The 25300-nt window shown below is 41.1% G+C and overlaps 1 protein-coding gene across 1 annotated transcript in view; it reads right to left on the bottom strand.

Annotated features, from left to right (window-relative positions):
- Nucleotides 1-1131: 1131 nt before the first annotated feature.
- inpp5d (inositol polyphosphate-5-phosphatase D) overlaps nucleotides 1132-25300 on the bottom strand; it is a 25182-nt gene continuing 1013 nt past the window's right edge. The window contains exons 2-27 of the mRNA XM_048251719.1: nucleotides 24672-24735; nucleotides 22345-22480; nucleotides 21644-21803; nucleotides 20994-21134; nucleotides 20738-20828; nucleotides 20479-20556; nucleotides 20252-20329; nucleotides 19755-19878; nucleotides 19494-19600; nucleotides 19074-19176; nucleotides 18404-18600; nucleotides 17849-17966; nucleotides 17266-17362; nucleotides 16557-16695; nucleotides 15941-16049; nucleotides 15373-15461; nucleotides 14867-14948; nucleotides 14573-14662; nucleotides 14251-14361; nucleotides 13897-13976; nucleotides 12966-13053; nucleotides 12270-12416; nucleotides 11933-11993; nucleotides 11203-11421; nucleotides 10334-10824; nucleotides 1132-1565 (exon numbers count right to left, since the gene is read on the bottom strand). Coding sequence (XP_048107676.1) covers nucleotides 1516-1565; nucleotides 10334-10824; nucleotides 11203-11421; nucleotides 11933-11993; nucleotides 12270-12416; nucleotides 12966-13053; nucleotides 13897-13976; nucleotides 14251-14361; nucleotides 14573-14662; nucleotides 14867-14948; nucleotides 15373-15461; nucleotides 15941-16049; nucleotides 16557-16695; nucleotides 17266-17362; nucleotides 17849-17966; nucleotides 18404-18600; nucleotides 19074-19176; nucleotides 19494-19600; nucleotides 19755-19878; nucleotides 20252-20329; nucleotides 20479-20556; nucleotides 20738-20828; nucleotides 20994-21134; nucleotides 21644-21803; nucleotides 22345-22480; nucleotides 24672-24735 — 3250 coding nt within the window. The 3' untranslated portion in view covers nucleotides 1132-1515. The remainder of the gene's footprint in view (nucleotides 1566-10333; nucleotides 10825-11202; nucleotides 11422-11932; nucleotides 11994-12269; nucleotides 12417-12965; nucleotides 13054-13896; nucleotides 13977-14250; nucleotides 14362-14572; nucleotides 14663-14866; nucleotides 14949-15372; nucleotides 15462-15940; nucleotides 16050-16556; nucleotides 16696-17265; nucleotides 17363-17848; nucleotides 17967-18403; nucleotides 18601-19073; nucleotides 19177-19493; nucleotides 19601-19754; nucleotides 19879-20251; nucleotides 20330-20478; nucleotides 20557-20737; nucleotides 20829-20993; nucleotides 21135-21643; nucleotides 21804-22344; nucleotides 22481-24671; nucleotides 24736-25300) is intronic.

The following is a 25300-nucleotide window of genomic DNA, read 5'->3' as shown; positions in this document are numbered from 1 at the left end:
CCATGGCCATAACCATCCCACCGCAACGTTTCACTGGATTAGATGGTTGCAGTTCTCACTTCCATGGATTTATTTTGTCGAATGTCAAAGATGTACCATAGTCCATCAAATAAATGAAAGGCCAGTTTAGGAGACGGAGCAATTTAGATGGCGTCCATTAGTGTGCTTGAGTGAGTGTTCTGATTGTTGAACAAAGCCATGCAGCCATTGGGAAGAAGTCGGTGCATGACCCATGTCTCTTCCTTTGCCAAAACTAAAAAGATCAATCAACTAAGAGAATAATTCATTTGTTTTTGCATTCACTTTACACCACAGGGGATCTTTGGCTCCATAATAAATGACCACGGATCCAGAACTGGGACAGGAGACAGACAAACCAACACGGGTTGAGGTGAGAGTGGGTCGGGGGGAGCGAGCACTCTGGTAAGCCTTATTCAAAATGGCAAAAACACTAAAAGTGATGGATGCTGAAGAACAGGCACAGGGACCATCAAGTGCTGAGCCTCCTGTTCCTATTCTTCAACTATCTCAGAGATAAACTCTGTGTATTGCTGATTAAAGATGTTTACTTTTTTTTTTTTTAAATGTCCTCAGCTCAACTCTAAGACAAACAGTCACAGGGGTGGGGTGCATTTCCCAAAACCAGTTGCTAACCTGTTTGCAACTTACTTGGTTGGCAATGGGAAATTACATTGAAACCAACAAAGTTGCTAACTTAACAGCTATGGTTTTGGGAAACGTGCCCCTGTAAGAGAACTGTGTGGATGACTTTATTTGCATCTAAAGGTTGAGGGGGCAGAGAGGGCTTGTTGCGACATAATGACAAAATTTCTAGATAGCCTAACTCTGATCTGGTGTGGAATCCACTGCAGGCTAGACTCGTTGACTTGACAACAGCAGCACTAGTCACCACAGCTTGCTTATTTCTGATTCATCACAACCAACTTGAGTCAAAGTCAAAGTCAAAGTCTGCTTTATTGTCAATTTCTTCACATGTCAAGACATACAAAGAGATCGAAATTGCGTTTCCTACTATCCCATGGTGGAGACAAGACATATTTTACCAATTAGGTCCACAGACAAACATAACATTCAAGTAAACAATATAAAAAGTAAAAATAAGAAGGCACATACAATGAAGAAATAAGAGCAGCAAAATTTGGAGAAATTTTGAGGCATTTAGATTTATTCCACTTAAACACACTTTTATTTCGCAATCCTTCCACAAAGCAACATGGTGGCAATCAGCACAGGACTAGTTAAACGGTCAACATGAAGGCAACGGAAGACTCCAACAGAGCTGAAGGCTGGCTATGGCTTAAGGCATAAAGGTTAAAACAAATAGCGCACGTTGTCTGTTCATGCATTTAGGCCAAATGTCTTGGAAGTGTAACAGCAACTGGAACTTGCAGTGCCATGTATACAGTGATACATAGGTTTGTGCTTCGTCCTCGTGGAAACACATTTTGTCCATGATTCCAATATGGAGCGAGGAACAGCACGTGGCACTTGTGGTCATTTCATTGGTCGTCCCATCTTCTGAGCTGGGGGCAGCTCGTGATGTGCTGCAAAGAAAATGAGGAGAGGCGGAGGGTGAAAATTAACTGATAGCGAGCTGATCTACAGTGATACTTCACTATGTGGAATCAAGAAGAAACAGCAGCTTGTGGACATTGATCACACAAATACATGGAATACATGCAGCTTGAAAGCAATTGTGTACGTTTAAAGCTATTACAGGCTATTCAAGTCTATACAGTATTCAGTGGAAGAAAGGTTTCAAAATAACATCCTCTCACAGTTCTTATAAATGATTACTGATTTTCACACAGCTTGACCCTTCAGCACACCACCCCATTATGATTTATAAACATGTCTGAGTCAAACCAAATGCTTTTAAATTCACTCTAGCACTAGTTTCAGAGATGACAGTGTGAGGCATTTCACTGATGTATATTATATGCTAATCTTGTGATTTACATTAGATCAATTTTTTATTACTGCTGAAAGAGAAATGAAAGATTCATCAAGTGCCATAGCTCCGCAATGTCACAAGAGATTTAATACATTATCATTCACGTCTTATTACGATGATAGGTTTTGTCAGAGTTATTTTTTCTTCCGGATTTTTAAAAAAAAAAAAAATTCTTCTTCAGTAATTTTGTGCTTTCCCATGACACAGAAAGACCGGGCTGCACGAAACTTGGTGGGCATGTAGCCCCACAAGTATAATACAGAACCATTGTTTTGATCCGTCGCCCACCCGCTGCACCAGGCCCCCCGAAAGGAGGGTAGGCCGAAAATAGTTTTCTGTGTATCTCAAGAACCGTAGGGCCTAGGATGACCAACGTTTTTCAGATGTTGGTCTCAAGGGGTCATGTCAACCCATCCCATATCCACTCATTACAGTGCATGAAAATGCACTGTTCTGTTATCCGTATTCTTCTTCTTTTTCTTCTTCTTCTTCTTCTTCTTCTTCTTCTTCTTCTTCCCACCAAATTTCTGCGTCTAATTCAGCTTCAACCGCTTAACATAGAAACTTTGTTCAAACTTTGTAACGTAGGTCTTGAAAAGGAGACTCGAGGAATGTATTTTTCACTTTTGTAAACTTTATACTTTTTGAGATATTAATAAAAAACTAGAGAATGTAATTCCAGGGAATTACGAGTGCATGAAAATGAAGCTAGGAAAGACATAGCATAGCTTAATAAAAAGTTGATAGTTTAGGCGTAGACAGTTTAAAAGTTTAAAAAAGTCTAATGTTTGCTAGCCGTTATGCTAACAAAGCTAATTATTTTGACCAAGGTACTTAGTTAACTTAGGTCATTTTTTAGCAGTTTTGAAAAATGCTAACAATCTTAACTATCTTAACAATGTGACTTAGCTAACTTAGCTAATCATTTTTTAGTAGTTATCTTAAAATGCTAACAATCTTAACTATGCTAATCACGTTACTTAGCTAACTTAGCTAATCATTTGTAGCAGTTTATTAAAAATGTTAACATCTAACTACATGTTAACTATCTAACCATGTGACTTAGCTAACTTAGCTAATCATTTTTAAGCAGTTATCTTTAAAATGATAACTATCTTAACATGCTAACTATGCTAACCATGTTACTTGGCTAACTTAGCTAATCATTTGTAGCAGTTTTACTAAAAATGCTAACATGCTAACCATGTGACTCAGCTAACTTAGCTAATCATTTTTAGTAGTTCTGCTAAAATGTTAACTATGCTAACAATGCTAATGATGCTAACTAGCTAGTGAGGACTTTTATTTTGAAACAGTTGAAGGCAGAGGATACAGTTGATGGGAGTCATAGTTGACACAGTTACAGTAACAGTTGAACAGTTGATAACAGTTGAACAGTTAAAAAGTTGGATAGTTTAAAGGGACTTTTATTTTGAAACAGTTATGGGCACAGGAAGCAGTTGAACAGGGTCTGCAGTCTTAATACAGCCATATTGTATGCTTAAAGCCTGAGACAGTTGCTCCAGGTGGCCTGAACACCTGGCATAGGATTCTAATTGCTCTATTGTGATGTCATAATCTAATGTTAAGTCAATGGGAAAATTTTAGTAGTTTTTAATTAATAGTTTAAAAAGTATAAAAGTTACAAAGCTGAAAATACATAGCTGAAGTCACCTAAGTAAGACCTACATAACGCAGTTTGAACGGTTTCTAATGTTAAACGGTTGAAGCCGCATTAAACGCACAAAAACGTTAGAAGAAGAATAACTAGAAAAGCATTTCCTGAAGGAAATACAGTGCATGAAAATGCAAAAATATGATGTCAAATATCATACAGAGTAAAATAAACTATATTGGTTGCTAGGGTAGATGAGGTTTAATATAGTTGGCATGACTGAACAGTTAAATAGGTGGATAGTTTATATAGGTAAATGATTTACTTGGTAGATAAGGTTTAATATAGTTGGAATGATTGAACGGTTAAATAAGTGGATAATTTAAATGGTTAAATTATTTAGGTAGATAGTTGACGATAACTGACACTTGAATGGCTCTAATGTTTGCTAGCAGTTATGCTAACTATGTTAACAAAGATAATAATGTTAACCAAGTTACTATAACTAACTAGCATCTTAACAACGTTAAAATGCTAAGTATGCTAACCATGTGGACTTAGCTAACTTAGCTAATTATTTTAGCAGTTATGCTAACTATGCTAACTAGCATGCTAACTATTCTAACCATGTTACTTAGCTAACTTAGTTAATCATTTTTAGCAGTTATGCTAACTATGCTAACTAACAATGTTAACACGCCAACTATGCTAACCATGTTACTTAGCTGACTTAGCTAATCATTTTAAGCAGTTTTGTTAAAATGCTAACCCAAGATGTTAACACGCTAACTATGCTAACCATATTACTTAGCTAACTTAGCTAATCATTTTAGCAGTTTTGTTAAAAATGCTAACTAGCATGCTAACTATGCTAACCATGTGACTTAGCTAACTTAGCTAATAATTTTAAGCAGTTTTGCTAAAATACTAACTAGCATGCTAACATCTTAACTATGTTAACCATGTGACTTAGCTAACTTAAATTTTAATCATTTTTAGCAGTTTTGCTTAAAATGCTAACTAGCATGCTAACACGCTTAAGATGCTAATCCATGCTATTTAGCTAACTAGCTACAGTGGGTAGGAGTCATAGTTGATGACAAGTAACAGTTACAATGGCTAAACAGTTTAAAAAGTTCAGTAGTTTAAAGGGTTAAATTGTTTAACAGTAAAATATTATAGTGAGGACTTTTATTTTGAAACAATTTTTGGCAGAGGAAGCAGTTGAACAGGATGTGTAGTCTTAATAGGGCCAGTTTGTATGCTTAAAGCCTGAGACTGGCAGTTGGTCCAGGTGGTCCTAACACCTGCCATAGGATTCTAATTGCTTAACGGCTCTATTGTGATGTCATCAGCCCATGTTAAGTCTATGGGGAAATTTTGAACAGTTTTTAATTAATAGTTTAAAAAGTATAAAAGTTACAAAGCTGAAAAAAATACATAGCACCCATGTCCTAAGTAAGACCTACTGAAACATAGTTTTGAATGAAGTTTCTCACGTTAAACGGTTGAAGCTGCATTAAACGCTAAGCGTTAGAAGAAGAAGAACTAGAAAAGCATTTCCTGAAGGAAATACAGTGCATGAAAATGCAAAAATATGATGTAAAATATCATACAGAGTAAAAACAAACTATATTTGTTACTAGGTAGATGAGGTTTAATATAGTTGGAATGACTGAACAGTTAAATAGGTGGATAGCTTATATAGTTAAAATGATTTGCTTGGTAGATAAGGTTTAATATAGTTGGAATGATTGAACGGTTAAATAGGTGGATCATTTAAATGGTTAAATTATTTAGGTAGATAATTGACGATAACTGACAGTTGGAACGGCTCTAATGTTTGCTAGCATGGTTATGCTAACCATGTTATCAAAGATAATAATGTTAACCAAGTTACTTAACTTAGTTAACTTAGCTAATGTTTTCATTTTTAGTAGTTATGCTAACTAGCACTATGTTAACCATGGACTTAGCTAACCTAGCTAATCATTTTAGTAGGTATGCAACTATGCTAACTAAGATGCTAACATGTTAAGTATGCTTTACCATGTGACTTAGCTAATCATTTTTAGTAGGTATGCTAACTATTCTAACTAGCATGCTAACATGCTAACTATGTAAAACCATGTTACTTAGCTAACTTAGCTAATATTTTTTTAGCAGTTTTTGCTAAAATGCTAACTAAAGATGCTAACATGCTAACTATGCTAACCATGTTACTTAGCTAACTTAGCTAATCATTTTTAGCAGTTATGCTAACTAGCATGCTAACATGCTAGCATGCTAACTATGCTAACCATGTTACTTAGCTAACTTAGCTAATCATTTTTAGCAGTTATGCTAATCCATGCTAGCTAACTCAACTCCCTGCTCTACAAGATATCTATTCCAGAAGAGTACTCCTAAGAGCCCAAAAGATTCTGAAGGACTCTTCTCATCCTAACAATGGATTATTCCTACCGCTGAAATCAAGAAGACGCCATGTAGTCACAAAATGAGAACTGAGAGACTCAGGAGAAGTTTTTATCCCCAGGCCATCCCCAACTCTGAACTCACACTATACTGACTTTGCACACATTCACTCCTCAGCACTCTCAAACATTTCCCAACTCTGAACTCACACTATACTGACTTTGCACTCATTCACTCCTCAGCACTCATGACCCCCACACACACACACACACCTACAAGACTTTTTAGCACTTTTACATCCCTCTCCCCTATGCTACAGACCTTTTATTTATTTTCTTATTTCATCACACGCCAAAACACACACACACACACACACATATCTGACTTTCTCCAACTTTTGCACACTTTTTATTTATTATTTTGATTTCTCCTCCATCTACCCATGTCCTTGATTGCCTAGCCTTTCTGCCCCCCCACCCCCACCCCACCCCACCCCATCCCCAACACACACACTTACATCATCACTGTCATCACTTCACATACATACAGCACTCCTCTACATACTTGCTGCACACTGCCCCACATACACAGCACATTGTCTTCTTGGGATCTTCTCCAACACACATCCTCTACATACTTACAGCACACTGCCCCCACCTACCCACACACACACACACTACACACATACACACACACAGTCACTGCTCCACTCTCCACACACACACATCTTCACTGTCATCACTCACATACATTACATACAGTACTCTGCTTGCAATAGTAAGTCCCTGACCCCCAACACACACACACTTACATCATCACTGTCATCACTTCACATACATGCAGCACACTGCTTGCTACAGTAAGCCTCCTCTACATACTTGCTGCACACTGCCCCCACACACATACACAGCACATTGTCTTCAGGATCTTCTCCAACACACATCCTCTTACATACTTTACAGCACACTGCCCCCACCTACCCACCTACACACACACACACACACACAGTCACTGCTCCACTCCTCCCCACACACACATCTTCACTGTCATCACTCACATACATTACATACAGTACTCTGCTTGCAATAGTAAGTCCCTGCCCCCCCATACACACAGCACATTATTTCATCAGGAAGCTTCTCCAACACACATCCCCAACATACTTACAGCACACTGCCCCCAATACACAGCACATTGTCTCATGAGGAAGCTTCCAACACACATATTGCACACTGCCCCTCTCCCCACATACACAGCACACTATCCCATCTCCCCTGTCATCCCCCAACACACACACCAAGACCCCTGGCAGTTGTTAGCCCCCTTGAGCCGCGGATCTGCCCAAGGTTTTCTTCCTTGGTAAGGGAGTTTTTCCCTGTTCCCTGTTGCCTTTGTGCTCCTTGTTGGTGCCCCCCACCCAATCCCAATCCTCCCCACCTTTTTATGCAGCCCTTGCCACTTAATCTACTAAACCCCTCTTCTACTGCACTTTTTTACCCCCATTAATGCACAAATAGGCTGACACCAGACATAATTTCACTGCATTTTACTTCCAGTAACTATATGCATGTGACAATAAACTTCCTTGTATCCTTGTATCCTTGTATCCTTGTAACATGCTAACTATGCTAACCATTTTATTTAGCTAACTTAGCTAATCATTTTTAGCAGTTTTGGAAGCAGTTGAACTAGCAGTTTTGCTAAAAATGCTAACTAGCATGCTAACATGCTAACTATGCTAACCATGTTACTTAGCTAACTTAGCTAATCATTTTTAGCAGTTTTGTTAAAAATGCTAACAATGTTAGCAATGCTAACATGCTAACTAGCTACAGTGGGTAGGAGTCATAGTTGATGATAAGTAACAGTTACAATGGCTGAACAGTTAAAAAGTTCAGTAGTTTAAAGGGTTAAATTGTTTAACAGTGAAATATTGTAGTGAGGACTTTTATTTTGAAACAGTTTTTGGAAGAGGAAGCAGTTGAACAGGATGTGTAGTCTTAATAGGGCCAGTTTGTATGCTTAAAGCCTGAGAATGGCAGTTGGGACAGGTGGCCTGAACACCTGCCATAGGATTCTAATTGCTTAACGGCTCTATTGTGATGTCATCAGCCCATGTTAAGTCTATGGGGAAATTTTGAACAGTTTTTAATTAATAGTTTAAAAAGTATAAAAGTTACAAAGCTGAAAAATACATAGCACCCATGTCCTAAGACCTACGTAACATAGTTTGAATGAAGTTTCTACGTTAAACGGTTGAAGCTGCATTAAACGTGTTAGAAGAAGAAGAAGAAGAAGAAGAAGCCTAGGAAGAACAGTACAGTGCATTTTCATGCACTGTAATAAGAAGAAGCCTAGGAAGAACAGTACAGTGCATTTTCATGCACTGTAATAAGAAGAAATCGGATAACAGTAGAGTGCATTTTCATGCACTCTAACAAGCTTATTTTTCCCCGTAGACTTTACATTAGCACTATGACATCACAATGGACTAATTAACTTGATTTGCACCTGTATCAACTTCCAGCTGCTCAACTAGGACCATCAAAGGGCCAGTTGAACTGATTGCACCTGTATCAACTGCTTTCTGCTTAACTAGGCCAACTCTCTGTGTCTCTCCATTCTACAAGGATATAAGGCACATTCCATCCAACTTTCTATCCATTCATCCTCTTCAAACCATTCACTCATTCACCCATTAAACTATCCATCAACATCCATTAAACAATCTGCCTATCAACATCCATTCAACTTTCTGTCTATCAACATCCATTACACTACCTACATTCAACTTTTAAACTATATACTCTGTCTCAGGCTTTAAGCATACAATCTGGCTCTCTTAAGACTACTATTTCCTCTGCCCACAACTGTTTCAAAATAAATGTCCTCACTACAATAATTCACTATTAAATAATTTAACTATTTAAACTACTTAACTATTTAACTGTTCAGCCATTTCAACTGTCAGTTGTTATCAACTATGACTCCTGCCAACTGTTTCCAAATAAAAGTTTGTTTGGCATTTTATGTTAATATACAGTATGTTTATATTTTCATGCACTGGTAATTTCCTCGAAATTACATTTTCTAATTTGAGTTATAGCGCCACCTAGTTAAAAATGAAAAAGCCAAATAGAGGCGTAATCGCAGGTATCGTTGGCTGATATGTTCAAAACTGCAGGAAAATTTAAAAAATTTAAGGAGTAGGATCATTATTACACCCTCTGAATGCCTGCTAAGTTTCATGGAATTCCGTTCACGGGGGGGCATACAACAAATGAATATATGTGTACATTTAGTGACTGTACACCGATCGGCCTGTAGATGGCCAGAGACAGTTTTCTGAATATCTCAAGTATATAGTATAGGGCTGTAGGATGACCAAATTATTTTTGTATGTTGGTCTCCAGAGGCCATGTCAACACATCCCATATCCACTCATTTGACTTAGTTAAACATGAAAAACATGGCATTGTAATGACAGTTAGCTTTGGCTGACAGATTCAAAACTGCACAGAATTGTAGGATCATTATGACACCATCTGAATGCCTGGCAAGTTTCGTAGAGTTCCGTTCTGTTCACACACACACATAAACACACACACACACACACACACACACACACACACACACACACAGACACACACACACAGGCACGCACACACACATAAAGAACACACACACTCACAGACATGCACACACACAGGCACACCCACACTCACACGCACGCAGACACACACAGACATGCACACACACACACACATGCACGCACGCACCTACAAACACACAAACACACCCACATGCACACACACATAAAAAGACATACACATTCAGGCAAGCAGGCACGCAGGCACACACACACACACACACAGATAAACACAGACACATACACACACTCCCCATTAGCCCCCCAATTACCCCAAGTGTGATTTATTTTTGCGGAGAGAATGTGCAGGACTGGGCGGCGGTCATATTTTGTACCACTCTGCGTTGCCGCCGTTCTGCTGCCGAACCATAGAGAACAATAGGAAACCCAAGCTCCAATACTCTCCAATACTCTACTAATGAGTGTTTTGGATGAGGAAGGATCACTGAACATTTCACAAGTAGTGGTCTGCAGCTGCGTCCATCACCACACTCTTGGATTAAAGTAGGTGGCTCTTGATACCTAACTGGGATTGGGGACTCATTATAATAATAATAATAATAATTATAATAATAATAATAGCTTAAATTTATATAGCACCTTTCAGGATACCCAAGGTCGCTTAAATTATATGAAGATGGAGGTCTTCTAAAGTCAGGACAGACGTAACTCTTCCTACCTTCTTTGGGGATGGGCGGGCTGGGCCTACTGGGCCCGCGTAGCTTGTTGGGCAGCTCCGAGCTGTCCCTATAGTCCCTGGGCTTGAACTGAGGGGCCCCCGCCTGGCCCTTCATGGGCAGAGGAGGCCTGGCCGCCATGCCCATGCCCCCCTCGGAGCGCGAGGGCACCACGGGCTTCTTGGTGTAGGACTGAGGCTGCAGGCCCCCACCGCTGGGGGCAGATGTGGTGGACGCGGTGGACGTGACGGAGGACGGCTGCGGCTTGGTGTCGGAGTAGGTGTAGGAGCGGTTGCGGGGCGAGGGCGTGGGCGGCGCCCGGTCCGAGGAGTCTCCCCAACCCTCAGAGGGCTTGGGGAAGGTGAAGATGGCCTCCGGAGGGGAGAGGTGGTCTCCCTTGCGCGGCGGGGGAGCGTCTGCGTCTTTTCCCCCTCGGGAGGTCATGGAGCCGTACAGAGGATTGTCGAACATTTCTGCTGGTATGTCATCCTCGGGTTTACTAGGTACACGAATAAGAGGAATAAATCAGGACAGAGGAACAGGAAACACACGATTCCAGAAGGTACCTTACTAAGAACACAACAGCTGATCTTTGGAAGAAAGGAAGTCACACTTTTCATTCCAGCAGGCTTCTGGAGAAGTCACAAGACTACAGTAGGGTTGGAAAACAACACTTAAAAGTAGAAGGGAACAGAAAATGAACAACTCTAACCCAAGAAAATCAACACATTCTACTTCTAAGTCTGAGACCACCACAAGTCGATTCCGTATTCTACCGCTCTTTCGACTAAAACGTTTACTAGCGCACCCAACCTGTTTTCACAATGTGGGAAACTTTTCTCACCCAGGCTCACAGGCCTTGCCCAAATTCCTGGATGGGGTGATGGCGCTGCCAGTAGCACACCGCAGTAGCGTCTTTCGTGGGGTCTTTTTTGGGGAGACGTTCCCGACACTGGAGTCCTTGGAGCAATGCGAGTAGGCACTGCCTTTTTTCTCAGGCTTGCTGTAGCTCCAGCCCTTGTCCACCTGGCTCTTGTAGCCCACCCCCATGTAGCTGGGGTTGCTGATGTCCGCAGCACTCATCATTGACCTGTAGGAGAGGCACTCAGAGGCTAATTCTTACAGCACTAATGTGTAGGATTCATGAAGCATGTATGTCTTTAATTTGGCAAATCTTCTTAACACTTAAATGTTGATGCTGCACAGTCTTATAAAGGGATATATCCACAAAGGATTCTCACTATGTAGATTATTACAGTAGTTGCTAGCACAAAGTGTGGTATATGTTTGCCACGAAAGACTGATGGACTGTTAGCTAGTTAGCTCACTTGTTTAAGACAAAAGTCTTTATGACAGCAAGTGGGTACAGAGGCATGAATACAGGGATTTGTCACAACAGAAAGCACCCACTGGTTTGAAATGTTTAAATAGCAACAAAAAAATCTGTAGATCTCTGTAACCCTTAGAAAAGGACTGCACGAGGTAGCAAAATATTAAAGTTATTAGTGTAGAGAAATCCAGACCTTTACACTGACAGAATAGCACTGGATGGTTACAGAAACTGAAGGAAAGAGAGGACAGGAGAAGCCATTGAGTCTCACCTGGTGTAATCCCCTTTGCCTCGGGGAGCTCCTGAGTCATCTCTCTCCACCTTCACAAAGTCTGAAAGCACAGGATGAATATCCATGTTAAATCAAATGTCTGAACGGTGACCCTTTGATATTCACACCATGGGTCACTAGATTCTGAAAGAGGGCAATGGAGGAATCATCCAAGCTCCCACAAAAGATATGATTCTCAAAGGACATTTTGAGATTCCCATTGTGAGCATTAAAATAATAAGGCCTACGTGACTATTGTGGTGTAGGCATGTGGGTGTTTGCACTGTGTGTGGAAGTGTGTGTGTGTGTGTGTGTGTGTGGTTACAAGGTTACCCACCGTACAGCTTCTCGGTCTGTTTGCCCTCTGAGGTATGGACCTGTATGCCGCCGGACAGTGTCCCCGTGCGCTCCCCGTGATGGGTCAGTGTGACGTGGAACTCCGTGTAGGCACTCTCCGCCGCACGCAGCGCCACACAGCCCTCACCTGAGGAGTCAAAAACAACATGCGTCCATTCCAAGCCTACTGTACGGGCAGATTGGACTGAGAGATCTATGCATCCAAAGGCTTAGTGTACGGAGCAAGAATAGAAATAAGCCATGATGGTCATCCTTGAGATGCTCTTTGCTGTAGTTTGAGTTGCAGCCCTATGCTAATGTTTGTTTCATGTTTTAGCAAATCAAGCTCTTCTTTAGTATCTAGGCCTCACATAGGCACCAACATGAGTGTAGTGCACACACCACCTTCAAACCCTTTCGCTGTCACCATATAGATTTCAATTCAGTTCTATTTTCATCAGCATTGCTGAATAAAATTCATTGAAGGATAGGTAAGCTTATCACTACTAACGTAATAAGCACTGTCCTGCCACTGTCTCACAAACAGATACAAGTAGGTCAAAAACCCTTACCAAGATATCAGTCATCCTTACGTCACTAGTCATTAACCCTTTATACCTCACACACCCTTAGGCCTTACACCAAAATCTCTCCCAACTCCCCCATACACACACACACCATGGCTGTGGTCACTCACCATACGACTCGTCACAGTCTGTGGACTTGATGCTGATCAGGATGTGCTGATCTAGCAGGTACTCCGGGTCAGCGATGATGGGAATGAGCTGACCAATGACAGGGAGTGGAATTATACACACTCCCAGAATACTTATCACAAAACAACAGATGTGGACAAGATGCAGGGGACGGAGAAGTAAACTGCACACGTCAGACTTTCAGTACGCTTGTGTAATTGTTATAGAGAGCAGGGCTCCTGAGTCCGACCCTGTTCACCCCTGTTCAGAGTGAATGTCTCTCTTTATCAGTGGACAATACATACTTCCTGAACATTAATGTATGACCCTTACACTTTTAAACCCATGCTGACACTAAGCCCATAGCATTAGGCTTAGTGTTAGAGCAAAAGCAAGGGCCCAAAATTCCCAAACAATGCACTCTACAGTCTATACAAATAGATAGTCCATTCCTCACTGTAGTGACACTACAGCAACATTCTGTATTGCTGGGTTGACAAAAGGATTCATAAGGCCATGAAGAGGACACAACACCTTCATAGGTATTGCAACATTCTTATAAGCGCCATGTTCATGTGTCATCACAAACATTAAATAATTAGAGTGACAGCGTATCATGTTACAACGAGCTAGAACAGGGATTTTAAACTGTTTTTGACCACCATTTGGACTAAGAGAACAACTTATGATGAGGAATATATCAGCTACAGCTGTAAAGCATATCGGTGTGCTGGATTCATAACTCAGGAACGAGAGCATCATAATGCGGCAAAATAATTGTTGTAACTCAATTATGCTGTTTTCCTAATTGTTGGAGGTCATAATTGAAACTGAAATGTGATTTTGATTAATTGCACTTCTCTACTTACGTCATGTCAGACTGCCAACCAGCTAAAGTACATTCAAGTGCATGCATTCAAGTGCCTTAATTACCTCCACTTGATTTCCAAAGCGCACTTTGATGGAGCCCTCTGCATAGTCCTGATTCTCCCCCTCCGGGCTCTTTACAAACTCTATAAGGAAACACATTTACACGGCTAGTCTAGTTTTTTAGTATTAGTATTTTATATTTTAGTATTTTTTATTTTCTACTGTCTCTATATTGAAGTTTTTTATATGTATATACTTATATTACTTTTTCTGCTGTACGTGCATGTTGTGTGTGATGTCTGTATGCTACTGAGGCCCTGAATTTCCCCTTGGGGATCAATATACCTATCTATCTATCTATCTATCTATCTATCTATCTATCTATCTACATCACACATGTGAGAGCGGAGGCCTTACTTTCGAGACAGCTGGAATGAAACTCAATGAAGAACTTGGTCTTGGACTTCGTCATGAGGTTGGCGACGCAGTTCATGAACTTAATCACTCCCTGAGTATCCTTGGTGGGGTCTAGGTAAAGTTGGTGCACATTCACACACACACACACACACACACACACACACACACACACACACACACATACACATTCACTGTCTGTGAACTGTTTCACCACACTGGAAATATGATGGTGATTCGAAGAATTATGATTTCCTGGCATACTCTCATTAAAAAAAAACAGGCTTAAATTCTAGATCTTGTTTAGTGAGGAGATGCACTTTACCATTTTTGGAGATGAACTGAGAAGCCACACCGACATCAAACGTTGCAAAGACTGGCGAGTGGTCACTGGTCATGATATCATTGGTGCAGCCTACGGTTGAACAGGTGGTGCACCGCACATGTTAGATTAAAGAGGATAAATATAATATAATAATATAAGATAAACATGGGCAATCTAGCTCTTCACACATTTGTGAAGCAAAAACGCATGTGATCCCAAACCAAAACTGCCCCCTTACGAATGCAGAGACTCGGAGGGTCACCCGTGGGAGATTTGGCTGTAATATGGACTCACCGTAGGAGTGACAGACCACATGCACCAGGGGGTAGGACTTGCGCAGCACGCGGTCGCACCAGGAGGGGAGGTTGTATTTTGTCTGTGGGCAACAGAGACAAGAGAGTGGGAGGAAGTGAGTCTCTCCGAGACCGTGCTCAAAAAGGGTACTGGGTCTTTGTGAGCCTTCCAAAGCCTCCACAGGGTGGAGCACACAAGCACCACACGCCAGTCTGCCCTCAGCTGCCCCACCTGCACCCAGCCCCACTGAATCCCTCAGCAGGAAATCATAGGCCATCTCCATACTAGATATCACAAGTCATTTTCTGAAGCCCCAATGAGGATACAAGTCTTAAATAAATATTAGGAAGCTGAATACCTGCATTACCTGCATGTTATAGGTTGTATTTTGAATTATTAATGTTTGAATATGTTTAAGATATTCAAACATTAATAGTGATGACAATGATTTATTCATTTATGAAAATAATTTGTTTTGTTGAAGTGGAAAAGAGCACTGAGTTTACCCCGGTGGCTTTGGCCTTCGTGTAGGCATATTTCTCCCGTGTCTCTCTCTCAAAGCGATACGTGGGTGCAAAAGTGATTTCTTCCTCCTCTGAAAGACAAAAACATGACACTATTTAGAGTGGCCAGACATGAAAATTAGGTTATCTTGGTTTTAGTAGTATATTCATTCCCAATCAGTTTCTCTCAATAAAGCACTTTACGTTTACAACCCTTTCCATCAAGACACGTGTGAAAATGTGGTGCATTTCTGTGGTACTGAAGAACTTCATCTACATCTTTTTGCATGTTTGCACATACAGAAAAGATGCAAATGAGTGCCATTGTATTAACCAACAAGAGCTTACTTCTACGGTGTTTGCATTCTAGGGTGTTTGCATACATACACCAATACAGGTCCCAGACTTTGTTCAAGGAATTATCAGACAGATTGTAGAGCTGAATTTATAAATAGCTGGTTGGGGGTTTCACATGTGGTTAAAGTGAAAGTGCATTCTTTGAGTCTGTGTGTCTTTAATAGGCTTTCTCTCCTCTTTTTCTCTGTGTGTGTGTCTCTGTCATTCTTCTCACCATAGTGCAAAAAGACCTTGGCCTCGTTGCGTTCCATGGTGAGCTGGTCGCTCCTTAGGAGTTCCTGGTACTGCTGCTGTTTGATCTTGGCCACAATGGCCTCCGCTTCCTGCAAAAGGGGGTGAACAATGCAAAGCAGTCTTTTCTTCCTGTCCGGGTGATGTCAGCAGCAGCTGAATTTAACCGCTTGCAGGGAGACGGGGGAAACGTGCCCTACTGTTTTAATGCGCATGCAGGGCAGGCCTCCACTAAGGGCCACGGAGGCTGCTTTTATTTGAAGCTTAAGGTTTTAGCCTTTTTTTCACGAGTCAGAGAGTTGAGAGGGGATGACCACCCATGGAACAGAGACAACACAAACACTTAAATGTTATTTTTTTTTGTCAACCCTGCTGTTAAAGAATACATGCTGGGCTGAGAAAAAGGCGATGCATTGAGGTTGCAAAGCATGGAATGACTATTTGTCTGCCACGTCTGGCACTGTTTTTAAATGGTTGCTAAAAGTGGCTGTGTACAGCTAATAGGAACTTGCAGAGGCATACAAAGAGAGGATTTGTGTGTGTGGGGGGGGGGGGGGGGGGGGGGGGGGGCATTTAATAGGGGTGCAAATTGGTCTTACAGTAGATGGCAGGTCGATCCGGTAATTGAGATCCCCCAGCCAGAAGAGATGTGTGAAGCGATGAGTGATATCAAAGGGGTTGAGCTTCTTATCACCCAGGTTCAAGAAGCGTAGGATGTTTGTGTAGTTTTGGTTTCGCCTGGCAGAGAACAAAGATAGCATCAGTGAGTGCAAAAAAAGTCCACCGATCAACCTTTATGCTTAAGTCATTTATGTGTTGTAGCACTGTTAACATAAATAAAACTGTCTATTTGAGCACTATATTGAAATAGTAAAATGTTGCAGACAGAGGAAGGCCACAGAGCAGGTTGTTTTAAAAATACAAATACGGTTTCCACACTTTGTGGTAATCAGATGGGCTCAAAGATATGATAGTGCATTTTACCTCTGTGGTAATAATGCTGGATATAACATGAACCGAAACTGCTCGGTAAAGTTATATTCGGTAAAGAGTTATATTCTTCTAACAGTTCCAACTCTTTATTTTACACTTCATGCATGCCACACAATAGGCCTACATTTCAAATTCCAAGAACGAGAACATAAGAATTCAGGGTATGACTCATTTGTGGTTGACACATTAGATAAATTTAACTGTTTTAAAACTAGGGTTGTGTATTTACACTTGTAGATTTTCCATTTCTATTTTATGTAACACGAAACCTTCAGTAGGTCATTAGAGATGACCTTTGCTATGAGTCACACCTACCTGAGTTTCTTCTCGCTTCCTGAGGTCAAGTGACTATTAACAAACCCGAAGGACGTGCCATTGAACATGAACGACACCCCAACAGCACCCTTGTTTCCTGAAAGCACAACCAAGAAAGTGTCAACAAGAAGACAGCAAAAAGGAACGGGGCAGGACAATTTGTGTTCGGACCAACAGTGCAGTGGCAGTGGAAAATGAATCAGACGATGAATCAAAAGAAGGTGACTAAATACTGAGTAATAACACAGTAGTGGGGGCATCAGAAGGTCGTGGGAGGATTCCAAGGGCCCTGCACTGATAGAGGGCCTTCACAGAACATAACCAACATTATTATAACTGGGTGTGTGTATGTGTGTGTGTGTGTGTGTGTGTGTGGGGGAGGGGGGGGGGGGGGGCGCAAGCATAATACTCTTTCATAGGGCCCAAAATTTCTAGCGGCACCCCTGCAGGCTTGCATAGATACTATCTGATTACAAATGGCACTCTGGTGAAGATTGGTACAAGTGTATATACCACAGCAGCGGGGAGAGAAGACGGTGCAGAAGATTGGTCACACGTACAAAAAAAAAAAGCAAGTACTAACCCAGAGCGTTGGCAATGCCTGTCTTGACACTATCTGAGAAGATGTGTGAAATGCGGTTCTCGTGCTCAGGCTTGGCCAGCACGATGATTCTGATGTTCCACAGCGTCTGGGTTGCCACCTGCCACCACAGCAACACAGGACACATCAGCACTACTGAACTGGACGAAACTGGCAACACAGTCGTTTAGGAAATAGCCTACTATTCACTTTGCGTAAAGGAAATCATTTTCCTAAATTCAAAATAGATGAAAACAGAAAAGCCTGAACAAAGGTAAACACATACCAGTATACAATTTCTTTATAACTAAAGAAAAAATATGTAAGATGCTTTATATAATATTACTGTAGTTAAAGACTGTAGATTAAGTTTGTGTTGTAGTCATCTTGAGCAGAGTTAGTACTAGTGTACCACTAACCCTGGCCCTCTGACTGGTCTTCATAGCTCTGACCACTCTATGCACCCATTGCAGTCTTTACAGTAACCACACATTGACCGTGTGAAGTGCTGTACAAGACTGGGCTGTAACATAGATGACGGAAATGGCCAACACCGACCTGCTTGAAGCTGATGTTGGTGATGTCTCTCAGTGCACCCTTGACTATGTCCATCCACTCCTTCTCCCCCAGCGGGTCCTCCTGTGTGCCTATGACGTAGATGTCATGAGGGATCTGATTGGCCGTGTCGTCGCGTGTCCTCCCCTGGCCCTTGGACTGGAACCAGGATGTGATGTTGTGTGGTGGATTGGCATTGCCTGCAGTGAGAGAGCAATGAGAGATCCCTCAGAGAGAACCCAGATCATTTCTTAGACTCAGAACATTCAAATCAAAGCTACAATATAAAACAAGAACACAATTACAAAGTGTTGTGCACCTGGGTTTGCATTGTAAACAAAGTAATCAAAGAGACAAATCCGGGAAGCCCTCCGTTATGTATATAGACTGAACTAAGTAGAACTAAGTAAGCCATTAGTTGACTGATAGAAGGTACAAAAAGATATGAGACACAACATGATGTCATCACACCATGAAGTCGTATGCACCCCTTAATTGCATCATTTATGATGTCATAATAAATATGTTTTACATCAAATATTTTTTCAATACTTTATTATATTATACTATATTTCACCTACACTTTATGTCAACATCTATACACAGTTTATACATCTCTCCATAAAGATATGCATCCCACTGACGGAGAGCAATAATCAATGTGATTATATACCCATATTCCAGGTGCCCACGAAGATGGTGATCATGTCTGGCTCTGCTTTGCCTGAATGCTTGTTCTTCATCTGCTGGAGAAGCTGGCAGAAGCCCTCTCTTTTCTGAAACACACACACACACACACACACACACACACACACACACACACACACACACACACACACACACACACACACAATAGAATGGAAAGGAAAATGTACAGATTAGTAAGCGGTGTAAACCTCACGACGTTATCGCCTGTTCGCATTCTGCTGGGAGAATGTACATGGAAAGGAAACAGACTTACCAGTAAAAACCATACCAGTAGTCTACACACTGAGCACCGACACCACACAGCACTGACACCACACAGAGCACTGACACCACACAGAGTGAGGCACATAGCACTTTCTCTCCATGTCTTCTAGGACTAATATACCTTAGAGTCATCAAAGACAAACTCCTTTCTCAGTGTCTTCTCTTTTTCAGTCTCAAGCACAACCACCAGTTTGGTGTGCACCTTCTGGGACTTCACTAACTGCAAGACTGCAAAATGACAAAATGTAAAAATCAGCAACAGAGACCATATACACTCACACCCTTCCACACAAAAAGACAACGATGCAAATGAATTTGTATAGATATATTTTTAACTGTAAGTAAAGTAAAAAGTAAAAAAAAACAAAAAAACAGAACTTACTTTTAATGTGCGTAAAGTATTTGTCTTCTGGCCCGTCCTTGGATTTCTTGAGGAACAACTTTCCACTCTCCACATCCACTTTTAGGAACATTTTGGTGGAAAGGCCTATTGACTCTGATTTCACCTGTTGGCACAAAAAAAGAGTTCAGAATCATCTCACTGCACAGATATATTTTATCAGCAATTTTATAGCAACCTTGTATCATTTTGTTAAAAAATCAGTTTAATAAAGCAAATCTCAAGAATAAATGGCAAAACCATATGGCGAGGCACAGCGTCACACATTTATCAAACAGATGAGAGTTATTTTTGTCTGATTTGGATGGGGAAACTTTAAAACAATCTTTTTAAGGGACTTCCCTGACACAAAAAGGTCAACTAATAAAATGTGTCATGTTAGTCTTCTCTTTTCCATCTCTTGACGGCATATACGTAATATTGTAATTGTAGAAATATGTCACCCGATATGAACATGATTTAGCATATTTTTCACACACCTCAAATATGGCAGGTGGTATGAGCGAGTTCCTGTGACCTCCATCATATCCAACAGAGTCAAACACAGCATTTTTGGTCTAGAAGATCAACAAGAAAAGATATTTAGGACACACATTTCATTTAAAAGAATGTAGAAGATTAAATATGGGAGTACAGTATTAACCTCATTGTAAGGATATTCATAACTTTAACGTAAGACCTGATAAATGAATTTATGTGGATTTACCTTATCCTCTATTGAGTACAGTAACTTAGTCAGCTGTTCAAGCTTGAAGGCCACCGACTGGCTTGGATCAGCAGAGTGCTAAAAGTACAAACCCATATACTTTAATGCATATGTTACAGCATATTAAAGAAAATTTGTTTAACAATGTAGGCTTCCTTATGTTGAACCAGAGGACAGGAGTCTATCCCCTTGCCCCATGTTAACACCAACTAGTTCATGTTATTAGCATTTTATAATTTGATGTGATTGCTGCCCCCACCTGACTCCTCAGTCTCCCAGCTCCAGGTGACATCGGCGGATCAATAACCCTCTGAAGAGCGTCCAGACTAGGCAGTGTGCGGCTAATTTCACTGCGCACAGAGAAAGGGCAAAGTTATGGACGCATGCATGCTAAACTGCTAGTGCTAGGCCTACTTCTTGTGCTTATCGCGGCTTTAAATCAGATATGCTTCATTCTGTTTGTGTAAAGGTACAGTATTTTGCAAGATTACAATTCACAAGAGGGTTAGGCCTACCTGTTAAGATTTTTGCAGATGTGGAAGGTAAGCTTCTTCAGATTTGGCAAGGTGGGGTTGCCGTTCTGCACCTGCTCTACGTCAACGGCGATATTGTAACGGAAGTACTCCAGAATAGACTTTTGATGGTCCTCGGGGATACTGTCAATAAACAGAACACAAATAGACTAATCAGATGACCTAATGAGAATACAGAGTGACCGGCGCACACTGGTTATGCCTTACCCAGACCATACATCAACATCTTTCACCATAATACTAGCCTACTCAAGCCTCAACAAGGCGTTCCTCATTTACATCATTAGCTGAATATAGCTGAATAGCTAGTAATAGCCAATTTAGTTTGAGCCAATGTAGGCCTATGTGTGCAATTTAATCATGTCAGAGCAGGTATTCACTGTAGGCCAGGGCCAATCGTGTGGCAGATTCAGCCATTCTGTATTACAATAAATCTTAAACAGAAAAAGATGGTGACTAGCATAGGAAAACCCAGGCTAGATGGTGACAGAATTTAAATCCCCAAAGTGGCACATTATTCAGTGGATGTAGCCAGTGCACATGCAACTTGTGTTTTGTCTGGCTTTAGGATGTAATCTGTTGATCTAACAGCCTCCCCTTTTCGTTGCAGGTTTTAAAGAAGATGGGGATACCTGGCCATGTCTACATATTGCAGCCGCTGGAGGAAGGTTTCTGAGATGGAGGGGCGGGTGAGGTCGCTCCCCTTAGGCGGCTCCTCCTTGGTGTCATTCACAGATGTGGAGCTGCCGAAGTTCCTGGGGGGCAGCTGTGGAGGCAGGCTGGTCATTGGCTCTGTGGTGATGTCCAGAAGCAGAGAGGTAGGAGAGATGACATTTTTAAATCAGCCAGAATGAATGCACTTACTTATTGAACATGCAAGTTGCAAAGACATTGTTAGAAGAGTGAATATGGTTTTATTGTCAGTTTGGAACAAAAGTTTTTGAACAGTAAGTAAAAGTGCTTTGAAATGAAAAATATCTGCGCTCATCTGGTAAAAGGCGATGTAAAGCGTGTTTGAGGACACACTTGCATGTGTGCATGACTGGGTGTGGATGTGGCTGATTGTAACCTTGGCTGAGTGACATTTATCACTTCATGCGTGGGAGGTGTGAAGGAGAAACACTTCAGAGCAGAGAAGGGTCACCACACAGTAAAACAGCTGCTTAACAGCTGCAGTAAAAACGCTTAACACTCAAAGGCAATCCCATGACTTGACTGGTATTTGAAGTATTATACTGTTTACCTCACTCGAAAAATTCAAACTGTGCAAGTGTAGAGCATCAGCAAGCATTTCAGAACGGGCTCCATGCTTTTAGATCAAAAGAGTTCTTACCAGGTTCCTCTTCCGGTTCCTCCTCTTTTTGCACAGGGTACTGTAAGCGAGTGACAAGGCCCATGTTTTCCTTGTAGTAGGCCTCCACCAGCTCAGGCAGCATGGAGAAGAAACGAATCGGCACTCCCTCAGAGGCCTAAAGTGAGTAAAGGAATAAAGGCACCGAAGGAACAAAGAGTCTTAAAACCTCTGTGGCAAACACGAGACACAATCTAACTTTTAAACGTATCAACACAAACACCATTACTTATACTGTAGAGTGGAGGCAGACGCCTTGCTTATCATTATTCTTGCACACTCTGTCAACAATGTCAACAATGTCGTTGCTTGCTCTTTTCTTGAGCCATCAAAACAAAATGATCGTTCTGTAGTTCAGACACCATGCACTGTATTCCAAAGGCTTTGGGGCTTAATCCTCTGGTCACCTGACTGAGTTCCTCAGAATGCTGTGTGAGTGTTGTATTGTAGACTGCTCATGTGCAAGTCTTTGATCCACAAGTGTATAAGGCCAGTAGGTCTAAACAGGGGTAGGTTGCAATGTGAGAAAATCATCTTATACTTTCACAATTGCTCGCTAAATGTATTCATAGCAAATGTATAAGGCTTGGAGTCCAAATGTATGATGTCGATTAGCCTGAAGTAGAGCTGAATGACTTGGGGGAAATATCTAAGTGTGATTCTTCTGACTGATATTGCGATTGCAATATTGCTTAATTTCAAGATTCACTATACAATACATGTGATGAAGCAATACCAATTACCAATTAAATGCAGCCTTTGCAATTTGCTAATTGCATTAATTGAAATAGTGATTTTGACTTGATTTCGAGTCATCTTTTAGCCCTAGCCTGATGTCTGTTTTTTCTTATTTTGCCTATACATGTACTGTATGTGTGAAGGACAAAGCAAGGAAGCATTGACTTCATCTCCTTTCTGAGTCTCTAACAGTCAATGAGAAAGCTGTCAAAGATTACACAAACAATCTTTTTTGTCACACTTGTGAAAGATATTCTCACATGAAAAATGTTGAAAGCCTTTTTGTTGAAGATTTGACCAAACATATTATATGACACTTCAGTTGAAAAAGACTCCAGTTCCTGTAGAAGACATGAGGAACCTCTCCCAACCACACTGAAGGGCAGTTAAGAAATGGAGAGTCGCAGAATCAACAAGAAATTAAAGAGGAAGAACCTAATGAAATAAGACAGAGGATTTAACCAGGACGTAGTTCAAGGAAATTTTTGATAGGTCATTGTCAGCCATGTTAGGTTGAATGCTTTGAATGATCCTTTAACCCAAAATGCCTCTTCAAGGCGGCCATTTTGAGACACAAATTTGCGTAGGGTCAATGCTTGTCCATTAAGGACCATTTCTGTGGAAGCTCTGTTTGGCATGGTCTACGGTACACATGCCAATGAAGAGGCCTCAGTTTTGGTCAAGTCGACCTCTGAACAAAAGCGGCCAGCGGCGGCCAACGTTGCGCTAACGAGTCGTGAGCGTTAGCCGCGAGCAGACTAGGCGGGCAGAGAGAGCGTGAGCAGATGAGACAGTGTTCTACACTCGGGAAACGAGACGCCCACACACTGCAGGGGCCAAGCAGATAGAGCAGCTGAAGAGTCAGCTGTCACAAGGCAGGCCCCTGTCCTGTTACACATGCATGTCCACTTGGCTAAACAAATCAGATGGTTAATGTGTGGCAAGTGACTTTGGCTGATCAACGTGCAGTTTACTGAATGTACAGGCATTTAGTGAACTATTTTTGTTTTAAAGAATGATTGTAGGAAATATGGTTTTGTTTTGTTGGTTTTATGGGAGGAGGAGGGCACATTGTCACCAAATTGTGACCACATTTGTTTTCAGTGCCACAACTCAAGTTGAACGGGATGTAGCTGCTTTGCAGTAGCCTGTGCTCAGTACAATTCATCACTAACGAATATGGACTTTTACATTCTCTGCCATCATGACAACATTACAACATCACAAGTCTTTCTGTGCCTCCCTTGGTAAAAGCAGAAGTATCAAGCAGGAGACAAAGCCTGAAATAGCCAGTCAGCCCTTAACACCTGCTTGGCATACACCCTAAACACCAAGGACAAAGGAGATAATTCAGTGAATAGAAAGTGGAAATGTCAAAAGCAAATAGTTGTTTAAGAGCAAGTTCTTTTTTTTTCCTTTCAATCACACCAATATGCAATAACCAGCTAAAGATACCCCAAGCAAGGTTTTGAGAGTGTGGTCCAACTAGAGGTCAAAATTGCTTCAAGCATAGTAAAGCCACAAGATAAACATACGATATAATGGCATCTGTGGACTAGCCATACCCTCACCTGAACAGAGAGCTTCCTCTCCTCATTAGGGAGGATTCTGTACGTATACACACAGTTCTGGTACCTGTGAGAGATGAAAAGAGAAATGAAAAATCGGATCAACCTTTGGCACAGAGATGTAGTCATCTGAACGTCATTCTACAGTCTAAAGCAGAATTTAGGCTTGTTTGACTCACAGTGCTTGCCTATGGCTTGACCTTTTGCCTAGCCACTAAATTTCCATAAAAGCCTCATATTATGAGAGACAGGATTACTTTCACTTTATCAACAGATGATATTACAAATGGAGATCAGATCGTCTGTCTATGACTGCTTAGTGTTTTCTGAAGGACTAGTTTCTTTAGAAGACTGAAATGCTAATTGTTAACCTTCCTACTTCCCTATTTTAATTATCCATCTCACTAGACATAGAGCAAAATCCTTGAATAAAAATAGAAAAATAAATATATGGTTAGGGTTAGGGTTATTCTCAGATAGGAAGCTAGCATGGCAGCATTTATCTTCATTGACTCTCGTCAATGATGATGAGTTTAATATCTTTGTGTCTCACAGAGAAGCTCAATATGAGATAAAGTGCTGATAAATGTTTCAGATGTCTAAAGAATGCCCTAAAGGCATGAGATGGAGAT

Source organism: Alosa alosa, chromosome 9 (genome assembly GCF_017589495.1).
Source record: "Alosa alosa isolate M-15738 ecotype Scorff River chromosome 9, AALO_Geno_1.1, whole genome shotgun sequence".
Classification (NCBI taxonomy): Eukaryota; Metazoa; Chordata; class Actinopteri; order Clupeiformes; family Clupeidae; genus Alosa; species Alosa alosa.
This window is presented reverse-complemented; position numbering and strand designations above follow the sequence as displayed.